General features: G+C 41.5%; 1 protein-coding gene across 1 annotated transcript; it reads left to right on the forward strand.

Annotated features, from left to right (window-relative positions):
• Positions 149–2,631, forward strand: LOC8076188 (protein SRG1). The gene is made up of 5 exons (XM_002436547.2): positions 149–509; positions 891–1,227; positions 1,341–1,600; positions 1,719–2,046; positions 2,136–2,631. The coding sequence occupies exons 2-5, from the start codon at positions 991–993 to the stop codon at positions 2,376–2,378; spliced, it is 1,068 nt and encodes a 355-aa protein (XP_002436592.1). The 5' UTR covers positions 149–509; positions 891–990; the 3' UTR covers positions 2,379–2,631.

Here is a 12,185-nt window from a genome sequence, read left to right on the forward strand (position 1 = left end):
GAACAGTTTTAAAAAAGTTAAGAGGGGTGGTTTACTTGATTTTTGAGTTTAGGGAGAAAAAGTAGACTTTGAGAATAGTTTAGGAAGTTAAAAATGGAAAAAAATCGTATTTCGGCCTAACAATAAAGCTAGCGGGCCGGGCCAAAGCCTGGTCGGCGCCGGGCCAGTTTTGCTACTCGCTGTCGCTGGTCCTTCACCGCCGCTTCATCTCGGTACCGCGACTCCTCGTCGACGGCGCTGGGGGAACCGGTGCGGCGGATCCGACATGTCGGTGATTGTATCCGGTACTCCAGTAACCACCGCAATAAGAGGTGCATCGATCTTTGATCTGGAGTGATAGTAGCCTGGCCGGCCGTCGCGTGCTCATACCTGCTCTCTTCGGGCACCGCCTTCCGCCGCCAAGACCGGTGACCGGCGAACGGTGTTACCTGTCTACGCTGCTTCATGCCTCCAGCATCTCCCACAAGGCCAACAACGGCACAAATCGCCTCCGCTCGTGGTTGATTTTGGTTAGGCCTACCCCCTTATGTCTGCATCAGAGATTCAGATTAGGTGTTGTTGAGGTCTTGAGGACGTCACTAATGGATTTTGAGTACCTTTCTTCAAAGGAGAACTATCGAAGTAGTGCTAGTACCTACTTCGTATTAGCTATCGTCATTTGATGAACCCCTCTTGTTGACTGGAGTTTTTTTTTTTTTTTTGAGGCAATTGGAGAAATTTCTCAAGTTATGAGAGAATTAATAGTAAATATTTTGTTTGTCCTACTTTATGAATTTGATAGTGACAGGGATGACTATATGGGGTAGTCGCCCTATTCTTTGACAGTGACTATATATGGATTTCATGTATTTGTTAACACAAAACTCTAAACTAATAATTGCCCTTTCCAGAAGTCTAGTTTGCCGAGTGGACTACCCCAAGCCTCTTGGCTCTTGCTAACCAGTGAAATTCAGCAATAAACTCGAAAAAAATAATTCCAAGAGAGCAATTATGGCGGATGAATCATGGAGGATTCCTATGTTAGTGCAAGAACTGGCGGCCAAGGTGCAGCAACCACCAAGCAGGTACGTGCAGCCGGAGCAGTATCATCCTGTCAGCCTAGATGTTGGTGCCGAGACGCCGGAACCCATCCCTGTAATCGACCTCAGCCGGCTGTCGGCTGCTGCTGATGCCGCTGGTGAGAGTGGCAAGCTCCGGTTAGCCCTGCAGAGCTGGGGACTCTTCCTGGTGAGTGAGCATCTCAGCTCCTATTCTTGCCCTTCTTGCATGCTAGTTTTACTTTTCTTCATCAAAAATCTTCTGCTTTGTGACATGTAACAGCCAAGTGGATGTAATTCCAGGTCGCTAACCATGGCATAGAAACCGATTTGATGGATGATTTAATTGATGCATCGAGGGAGTTTTTCCATCTTCCGCTTGAAGAGAAACAAAAATGCAGCAACTTGATAGACGGCAAGTATTTCCAGGTGGAAGGATATGGAAATGACCCAGTCAGATCCAAAGATCAAAACCTTGACTGGTTAGATCGACTGCATCTCAGGGTAGAACCAGAAGATGAGAGGAATCTCGTCCATTGGCCTGAACATCCGAAAACTTTCCGGTAATGTTGTCAATTTTGCAAGAATAGGTAGCATTTAATGTAGCTCAAGTAAAAAACGATGGCATCACACATCAGTAATCCGAAATAGTTTGGTCAGCTAATTTGCAGCTATTTACAGGGCTCTTTTACATGAGTACACATTGAACTGCAAGAGAATCAAAGATTGTATCCTTCGGACAACAGCCAAGACTTTAGGACTTAGCGAAGATTACTTTGTGGCACAATTTAGCAACAAGGCTCCCATTTTTGCAAGATTTAACTACTACCCACCGTGTCCAAGACCGGATCTTGTCTTTGGCGTCAAACCTCACTCAGACAGTGGTGTTCTTACCATTCTTCTCATAGACAAAGATGTTGGTGGACTGCAAGTTCTTAGAGATGGTGTGTGGCACAATGTTCCAACGAGTCCTTACAGGTTGCTGATTAACATAGGAGACTACGTGGAGGTACTTATAGTTCCAAATTATCTACACTGATATATGTCATGATGAATATTCAGGTTGTCGATTCTCTGATCTGATCTTCACGAACACAGATAATTAGCAATGGGATCTTCAAGAGCCCAGTGCACAGGGCGGTCACCAACACGGAGAAAGAGAGGATCTCATTGGCCATGTTCCATGGCCTGGATCCTGAGAAAGAGATTGAGCCGGCAGCTGCTCTGTTAAATGAGAAGCAACCGGCACGGTACAGGACACTGAAAGCCAAGGAGTACCTGGCTGGGTTCTATGAACATTTCTGCAAAGGAACTAGATTCATCGAGTCTGTGAAGATATAAACGAGGTTTGATGTCTCTCATTCACGACTATGTAACAAAGAACTGTTTGTCTCATATTACGGTTTACTCTTGGAGTTGCTCTGATGGTCCCTCTGTAAGGGTACAATTACTGTTTACTCCCTCCTTATGAAAAAACATAAAATGAACTTTTTGGACATGTTTCTCCATAAATATACTATGTATTTCAGATTTGATGTAAAATAAACGCTTTGCTCGTTTGCCAAAAAAAAAAGGTTCATTGACGAAAAGAAAACCCACTTTGCTCTTTGTGACCCAGTCAATATCCATACTAAATGTTATATCTCTTGGTTGGGACAATGATTCAGATTACTGTAGTCATTTCAGTGTCTCGTTACTATAAATATATACTCTCTCCATTTTTCTACTTGTCGTATTAATTTTTTTCTAAGTCAAACATTCTTAACTTTGACCATCAATATCAAAAAAAAAATACAGTTTCAAATGTGAACTATATGGTATAAAAGTATATGTTATAGTAAATTTAAAAATATAAATCTTATGGTATTAATCTATATAATTTTATTTTAAAATTGATATTCAAAGATAGAAATATTTAGAACAAAACTAATATGATATTCAAGCAAAGGGACTATATGTCTATATATACCTCTAATCAACACTAACTGTTACCACGGACCACGAGTTTACAGCAAGTACGTAGTAATACTTATTTAGATCTGATTTTCAAAGTCAAGAGTTTCACCGCAACTACATAACACGACATTATTTATACGATAGCTATGAGGCCTCTAATTTCACCCAAATCGTTGCTTGCTGTTTTTTTTATTAAAAAAAATCTTGCTGTCCATCTTCTTTTCCGTGGAACTTTCATCTCAAAGCCCAAAATATTCAAAACTAGCCATTGGCTTTCAATGTTTAAGATTTCAATTATTTGGTACAGGCTTGTTGCTGAACTTCAGAAAAGGTTGGGACCAAGCAGAAAACTAGTATTGTTTACGTTGGATGTTCGTCGTTTAATAATTCCTACCGACAACCAGATTTTCTTTTTTCCTTTTACTTTAATCAGCATAGTGGAAGTACACATGCAACACGCATGTTAATTGTGAAATATGGTTATGACTTTTTAGCATCTATGGATGCAATGGAAGTTGCTCAGTATGACTCCCTCTGTTTTAAATTATAGGATGGTTTCGTATGATTGTTTTGCCACCATGGCACGTCATATCATCCACATAAGAGTAAACTGCATCATAGGTTCATTAACTTTTGAGAAGGTGCCATTCAAGTCTATCAAGTCTTTGTATTTTTGGGTTATTAATTTTTATAAGTGATTCACTGAAGTTCATAGTCTTTGTTTTTGTCCCTTAGGTTTAACGTGGCATGTATCGTCACCAACCAACATGTGTTTGCATTTGCAGAGATCTAGCGTGACATGTATAATCAACAACCAACATGTATTTGTATTTGCAGGAATCCTGATGTGTTTCTTTATCTTCCACATGCTTACCCTAGGATGGTTTGCTTTAGCATGCTCAGCTTCTGCTACGGCGTTACTATCATCACTATCATCACCTCCTTCGAGACCTACTAGCTAGTGTGAAGTGCTCGTCATGCTCAACGTCCTCCAGGCCTTCATCATTGTCGATCACCTTCAAGACCACTTCATATCGTTTCCAAGCTAGCCCCACAATGTCATCATCATCTCCTCCGCTACAACCTTCCATGGCGTCTTAGCGCTCAGCCCCATTGCCACCATGCTCTCTAGGTCTCCATACCTCCCTCACTCCACATTGGTTGTTATTGTCCTCTACACTTGGCATGTGCGGCTTAGCCTCCCAGCTTGGCCTCTCAGCCATTGGGGGCAGGTCAGCTAGTGGCCAACTGGGGACAGATGCGGTGTTGTGCCTCCGTTTCCCGCCACTCTACTCTCGTGTCATCATCCGTGTCCTCCTTGCCACCACGTACAACGCATCGCTGACACTAAGTTGCCAGCCTCCCGCCCCTCCCTCTCTCTCTCTCACCGCTCCCACCACCACACACACACCACCGAATTCAAGGCACTCACCTAGTCACCTTTGTCCATGCCTCCTGTCACACCCTGGCTTTTAAAATAACACCAGAGTCGTCATATGTGCGTCCAGAAAGTCCACACATACAACAAAGAATAGAAATATCAGAAACAATGTTATATATAGCGGAAAACATATTTATATTAACACTTACAAAACATCAGAGTACGCGGAAACAGTAGCTAGAACTTCTTAGGCTCCATTCTTCTCAGGGACGGTTGACTGGGGGCTCCGTACGCCAAGTACTTCTGATAAGCTTCTAGAAAACTCCATAGCATCTTTGTTCTTCTTCTGAGCAGCACTTTACTACACACTGGGGGTGTGGGGGAAATAGCAAGGGTGAGTTCATGTCGAACTCAACAAGTACAGGTGAAAAGTATAATGACATGCAAGGCTTAATCAAAGGAAAAGCTGACACGGTTTAACTGCAGGTGAGCTTTTAAGTTGGTACACTTTTATTACAATTCTTTTATTAAAACAACCTATTACTAAATATGAGTGAAGCATCCCAACCCTTAATTAGATGAAAGTATATTTAACAATATTATTACTCATCATTATAATTATTATTATTATTAAGATCTCCGAGGTAGCAACCTCGGATAGTAATTAATTCGGGGTAGCAACCCCATTAAGGTTATGGGATAGCAATCCCAATTAAGAGCACAGGATAGCAATCCTGCCAACACGGAATAGCCATTCCGCCAAAGCACGAGGTAGCAACCTCAACCAAGTTTCGCCTCCAAGTATCTAGTGAATCCAATTTGCTCATCAAGTGAGGGTCTGGGCCGCTCGTGACCGTGAGCACGGCTGATATATCAGTTTTACACTCTGCAGAGGTGTGCACTTTCACTCCAAGTCGTGATTCCCATTTGCCCGGGGTCGCGACTCCCAAGAACACTACCAAGGTGAGCAGGCAGGGTCTCACTACGAGACCTTTCACAGGGTCCAACTAATAGGATGCCACTCGCAAGTTTTTGCCGGGGCGCCGATACCCATAGCCATGGCGTACCGATCAACCGACAACTTAATATTCATTACCCGAGTTACTTCCTCACGCCTACCCGGAAAGTAACAACCTACTAGTGGAGGTCCTGCTAATTAGTCAAGCCAGAGCCATATAGCTTGGAGCTGCACTGTAAGTCCCAGGGGGCCGCTCCCTGACTAAGTCCTTACGGAGAGCAGAGACGGGTACGCCCGGCAAACCGGACCACCAACGGTACCCGCTCCCCCTGTCACCACCATCATCACGATGCTCGTAAGCATCCAACATCGCCATCACCGCAGTGACCAAAGATTCAGCACAGTTTAAGCATCAAGTTGAGTAGAGATCATTACTTGTTTAGGCATGTGTAAAAGATGAGTAGAGCAGCTAAGCAAACCTAGTATAGCCTAGTCTACCCATAAACATAACCCCAGGTGAACAAGGAAGAGTAAGTAAGCTAGTCATGTCCTTAGGGTTTGCATTCATTGGACACATGTATATAAAGTAAATGACATTAATGAGTAGGTTCAAAATGATCAAACGGTGTCTGCACTTGCCTTTATTCCCAGTGTATATCTGCTCAGAATTCTTTGCTTCTTTCTTCTGATCTCCAACTTCTACTTCGACTGTCGGTCCTTAGCTCCTGGTCTTCACTCCTGACGAACCACGCTTCTTCTACTCGTAGCAAACAAGCAACACCAACAGACAAACAAACAATCAGGACTAAGAACAAGCATCAATCAAAAGAAAAGCTTAGAAAGAGCGCACTAAACGACATGGCTTATTGCTACGATCGTGACAACGCAAGGACGGTTGAGAACGGAGCTATCGTTAAACAGACACGACTTTCGAGGTTCGAAGTGTAACGAAAAAGACGACTACACGCTGGTCGTATTTTATTTAATGAAATAAAATGACAGACATTTAATAGAACTATCCTAATTTTAGATTAACCAAATTATGTTGAATTATAAAAGCTGGAGTTAAATTTCAGTTATATTTTAATTGTAGATGATTATATACATTTAAGCCATTTACGCCTTTGTAATTTTAGAAAACACAAAGCAAGTGAGAGCAACTAATCAAATCCTAACATGCGTCACATTTATATTAAACAAGTTATAACTAATAAAGAACCATTTAAGTTGATATTAATAATGTTAACATTTATTTATTTATAAAAGATCTAAATTATAAACATAAGTTACTTTTAATCCAGAAAGACATTAAATAAATATTAAACAAATTAATTATATACTTTATGTCTAACTAAAAGAATTATAATTAATAAATATTTAAGTTAACATTAATCAAGTTAATATTAGATTATAAAAATACCAAAGTGTAAACCTAAATTGTTTTTTTATTAATTAAAAAAATGACACTCAATAAAAATTAATTAAACTAATTATATTTATAAACATGGGACATGGAAAACAGTATCGCTAACAAGTCATTTACGTTGCCATGGTCATAAAACAATAGAAATCATGATTATAACTCTATATTGCTTTTAATTATAAAATTAGGTGCATATATTAATTAATCTAATATTCAACTAAATATATATAAAAATATATGACATAATAAAAGTTAGCACTACTGCGTAGAGCGCAACGTTACGAAACTAACGCAATTGAAACGGAGTTAGAACGATTAAATGGCGAAGGATTAATAACCAGTGGCAAACTTGTAATTAAGTCGTCCTCTACCTTTGTTCACAGTGTTCACGTACGCAGCCATTGGAAGCTCCTGCTGCTGCATCGCACTGGAGGGTCTCAGGGACGGCCGGTGTAAGGGGCGCCGGCCAGCGGTGCGGCTGGCCACAGTGGCCCAGGGCCCACGAGCCGGACCAAGCCATGAGGCCGCGGCGGCTTGAACTGCAAGGCCCGAGCAGCCACGGTGATGGCGCCGCAGCAGCAGACGCGGGCTGCACGCGAAGAGGGCAGCGACCGAGGTCTAGAGGCGGCGCGCGGTGTGCATGGAAGGGGAAGATGGGAAGCTACCGTTTCATCCATGGAGGTTCACCGGAAAAGAGAGATAGGGTTAGGGAAACTGTGAATAAACGAGGATTCACGAAAGAAACGGCGTGCCGGTGTAGAGAAGATCGAGACGAACCTCGCAGCGGTGACGGTTTTCATAGAGGACGCCGGAGTTGGCCGGAAAACCTCGCCGAACTTTCAGCGGAAAAGTTCGCCGGAAACGAGATCCAAAACTTCGGCGATGGATGTGTGGGGCTACGAAAGGCGGCTCGGGAAAGCGATCGTACTTCTGGAACCAGCGCTTCGAGGGCTACGCCGGCATATATATAAGTCTAGGGTTTGGAAAAGTTTCGAAAATTATTAATTTCGGGATTTTCATAAATTCATTTTCAGTTAAAAAAAATCCCAGAAAAAGCTGAAATCATTTTAAATCCCTAAAAAAAATATTTTCAAAATTCCAAAAATTCAATAAAATCTAGTAGAGATAGATTAGGATATTATGAATCCAAATAAAGTTTTTGGTGTCCATGAAAAAGAATTTTAGAGCATATAAAAATACATTTTGCTCTAGGAAAAATGGGAAAAAGCCCAAAAAAGTCTAGAAAAATCTCGTAAAGGATCGGACGACATCTAAACGTGTTTTTAAAATCTTAGCACACACAAAAACAATAAACTCAAGTAATAGACAAGCATCACATCAACTAAAGCTCGTCTAATTATTTCCCAAAATATTTGAAAAGCACCATTTTTCTTTGATAAAAATATATGGAAATCTAAACTATTATTGGCAAATTTTATACATATATTAAAAACTAATCATTTATTTAGTGTTTTCAAATAACAACCCAAAATAGCAATTTTGGGGTGTTATAGATCTACCCCACTTAACATGAATTTCGTCCCGAGATTCAGAAAGGCTTGGGAGAAAGTTAAAACAGATCATCAAGGTTGTTTCGAGACTTTTGGTGAGATGTGATAAAAAGATTTAACGATTAACAAAAGTTGCTAGGAAAGTCAAAGTTTGACCTTCAACTTCTTCTTTAAGATTTATGGTGCGACGAGGAAGGAATTATGTACTAACAAAAATTGATAAGAAGGATATAGGTAGGTCACAAGAAAGACTGGTCTTTCGTTTATCTTTTGCAGAGGCTAGGAAGAATGATAAGGTTGGGGTTCAAGTCTTCACATCATGAGGTGTAAAGACAAGAAGCAAAGATTAGCAAAAGATGGTATAAAAGATAAAGATAAATCCAATAGAGCCTACAATTTTCCTGATTCAAGATTTATAGGATTTATGATAAAGAATGAGAATTAGCCAAGCTTGACCAAGATGAAGATTAATCTTTAAGGTTATTTTAAGCTCTATGGTGTAACACTCTCGTGTTAAGCGAACTAAAACATGACATGTCATCATGAGCATTGCATAGTTTATTGTTAAGTAAACCCTGACGCATTAACTTAAAATAAGTTTAATTTGGATGAATGTGTTTAGGAATTTAAAGTGTGTTTAATTTATGTATGGATGCTTGTTTTGGAGCTTAATAACCATGGGTGAAAGTTTTTCCGAAAGGCTTAGGGGGGAACCCTAGTTTTCAAAACCCTAGATTTGCCCCCTTTTGTGCAATTCAAAAACTAAGCAAAATTTGAAGTTGAGTTCAAAAGCAAAGTTGTAGATCTTGTCAAGATGTACAACTTTGGTATTTTGAGTTTTTGAAGTTTCAGTACAAAATTCAAAGTAATTTTGAAAATACAGATTTCCGGAAAGTGTCCCCTTTTCAAACTTAAATCTCCAATTCAAAATCTGTTTGGAATTTTGAAAAATGGTTAACATGAAAGTTGTAGGGCTTGAAAAGTTGAACAACTTTCATGTTGGAAGTTTTTCAAGTTGTTATGCAAAATCAAAAGTAATTTTAGAAATTCTGTTTTGCCCCAATTCAAAAATTTGGAATTAAGCTTGAATTTCAAACTGTTTGGCCAATTTAGCTATTTTCCATTCAGAATTAGCTCTGGCCACCAAAAGATGTTTTGTAGCTCACAAAATTTTGCACAACTCTTATTTTGGCATATTTTCATCTTCTATTCAAAATCTCAGAGTAATTTTAAGTTTTCAGAAAGGGTATTTTGGGGAAAAGGGGGATAAGCTCGGCCCCTGTTCATGGCGGTGTGCCGCCGAGCGTCGATCGGCGTTTGCCGACTCGTGAACCGCCGTTTCATCTCGTCCAAGCACGTGCTCGCGTCCGTGGCAAAGTGGAGCAGCTGCTGGCGAAGTGGAGCGCGACGTGCCCTTCTCTCCCGCGAGCACCGACCTCCTTTCCGCCACCGGAGCACCGAAGAGCAGCACCTCGTCCCCATCCAAATTGGCCGTGCTCGATCCTCCTCGTATCAAATTGAGCCGTCCACGATGTTCGCCACCTCCTTGCGAATCCAGAACACCACCAAGCTCGCCCCATAACCCTCTCAATCGCCGGGACACCTCCATCCTCTCCATCTCCGGCCAGAACTGCCGCCGTGGGGCTCTTACCGTGGCCACGGTGTTCTAGTCGGTATCATGTTTCCCTGGCAGCTGTTTCGAGTTCCTCTTGTGTTCTAGTAGCTCATGCTCTCTCTCTTTTCCTTTGGGCGCGAACAGAATCGCCGGAACGAGCTCGCCGGAGTCGGAGCGCCCGCCCGATCGTGCTGTCTCCGTCGCCAGTGACATCCGCTGCTTCCCCGAGCCTTGCAGCGTGAGCACCACCCTTCCCAACCCCTGTGGAAGTTCGCTAGACCGTCGGTTTGCGCTCTATCGTATCCTGATGGCCGGACGATGGTCGGCCATGGAGGCCGTCCGCCGGTGACGTGGTTGCGATAGACAGAGGACGGTAGAGCGCGAGTGAGGGGTAGAGATCGATCCGCGGAAGTGAGGCGGAGCCGATGCGCGCGCGCGGAGGCCGAGGACCTCGCTATCGGCCGCCGGAGTCGCGGCCGAGCCGCCGCGCGTGTAGGGGATAGAACTGACAGGCGGGGTCTACCTGTCAGTGTCCCGCTGAGAGAGGGCGCGCGCGCAGAGCGGATGCGGGCCGGAAGTGCGGATGTGGGCCGGTCTGCGGCCCAGTTTCCAGGCCTTTTCACTGCGCTGTTTTCTTTTTCTTTTTCCTTTTTGTTCAAAAGTGGTTGATGTTTGATTTTGTGTAGTAAATTTTGTGCTAATCCAAAAATTATGAGAATTTTTGTATGGCTTTCTTAAAATGAGTAGAACACATGAAAAATATTAGATTCCATTTTTTTGGCAGTTTGCATATATATGAAAATTGCCCCTGTTTAATAATAAATAAATCTTCCATGATTTTTAGTAAATTATGGGTATATACAAAAATCATGAAATTTAATATGTGAGCTTGTGTTAATGTTATTTAGCTTCATGATTAATTTCAGCTCTGTTTGATCAAGTATGCTCTGTTTCTTGATAAAGCTATTTAAAATGCTTATAAAAGAAATAGAAATAATTAATCCCTTTAGGGTTTGGGTGATATTTTGGATTGTTTGACAACCATGGTTACTTAGCATGATATGCTCCTTGGTTATGGTTTAATTCATGTAAATGATCCTTGTGATATGATAGGGCCACAACATTGCTTAATAAAGATGATAAAACTTGTTTAGAAATAATCTATGCTTTTGGGTAGCTAAATTAGTTGTTTCTATACCGTGAAGGTAAATTGTACTCGAGATAATCAGAGTTTGTTGTTATCATCCAAGAACATGTAACTTGTCTTTATCATACCTTGAGTATATCATAATCATGCATATGCACTTTTACGTATAGAATACGCTCCGGAAGAATCTGATCCACAGTGGGTTTCTTCCGAGTTTGTGGATCCTTCGAGTGTTGTTGAGTTGCCGAACTTCCCTTCCGGTCAAGGCAAGCCCCGGACATTAAACCCTACCCTTGTATTTTCATAAAGTTATTTATATCACTTGAGTTAATATGATGCATTAGGTGAATAGGAGTTGAGTGAATCCTATTTGCTGCATTATCTAACTTGATGATTTCCATATTAACCTTGATACCTGCTTTATGAAAATGCTTAGTATGCTTAGCTCTGCTTATTAGATAAGTTTTCAAATGAGAACGTTTGAAGGGTCGTTGTGGAATACTTTTATGGGTAATAATGTTTAAACTTGAGACCGGTCGGTGGACTTGCTTTAAGAATGGAGTCTTAAAGTAGTGTCTCCAACTGAGTCGATTAAGGACCGTACCGTTGATTGGCCTATTGTGATTGAGACCTTTGAGTACAGCCCACATGCGCTGGTAAGCCTTACCTATAGCTATTCCGATACTTGAGAACGGCTAACCGCGTACTGGGAGTGGAGAGATGGCGAGAGTAGCGTGTACCCACCTTACGGATCTGAGATGACCGGGAAACATCTAGATTGGCTGTAGGATGGTGGTGTACTGTACTCTCGGGTGACGCTGGACCCGTTCTTGTATGGGAGGATCTATAGAAAAGGTTGACATATGCAAGATTAAATTCTACATATGTCGTGTGGTACTGAATCCCCAGCTGGGTTTAATCGATTCGAATCGCCGTGTTTCCTCGGATATGGAGCCTCAATCCTCACCCCATCATCGTAGTAATAAGTGAATCTTTGGTATAAGAAAGAGGTGTTTTGCTTATGAAAGTTGGATAATGATCTTGGCTAGCTATAAGTGATAATCTTGAGTTAAAACTTGAAAGTAGGCTTTATTCTTATTAAGCTTTTATGCAAAAGAAATACTTGATCTTGATAAAGCTTTACCTTGAATCCCTAT

This window comes from Sorghum bicolor, chromosome 10 (genome assembly GCF_000003195.3).
Source record: "Sorghum bicolor cultivar BTx623 chromosome 10, Sorghum_bicolor_NCBIv3, whole genome shotgun sequence".
NCBI classification, from domain to species: Eukaryota; Viridiplantae; Streptophyta; class Magnoliopsida; order Poales; family Poaceae; genus Sorghum; species Sorghum bicolor.

Coding starts and splice junctions, on each gene's coding strand:
- LOC8076188 (XM_002436547.2), top strand. CDS start 991: ATGGCGGATGAATCATGGAGGATTCCTATGTTAGTGCAAGAACTGGCG. Junction 1,228..1,340: donor AGAGCTGGGGACTCTTCCTG/GTGAGTGAGCAT, acceptor ATGTAATTCCAG/GTCGCTAACCATGGCATAGA. Junction 2,047..2,135: donor ACATAGGAGACTACGTGGAG/GTACTTATAGTT, acceptor TCACGAACACAG/ATAATTAGCAATGGGATCTT.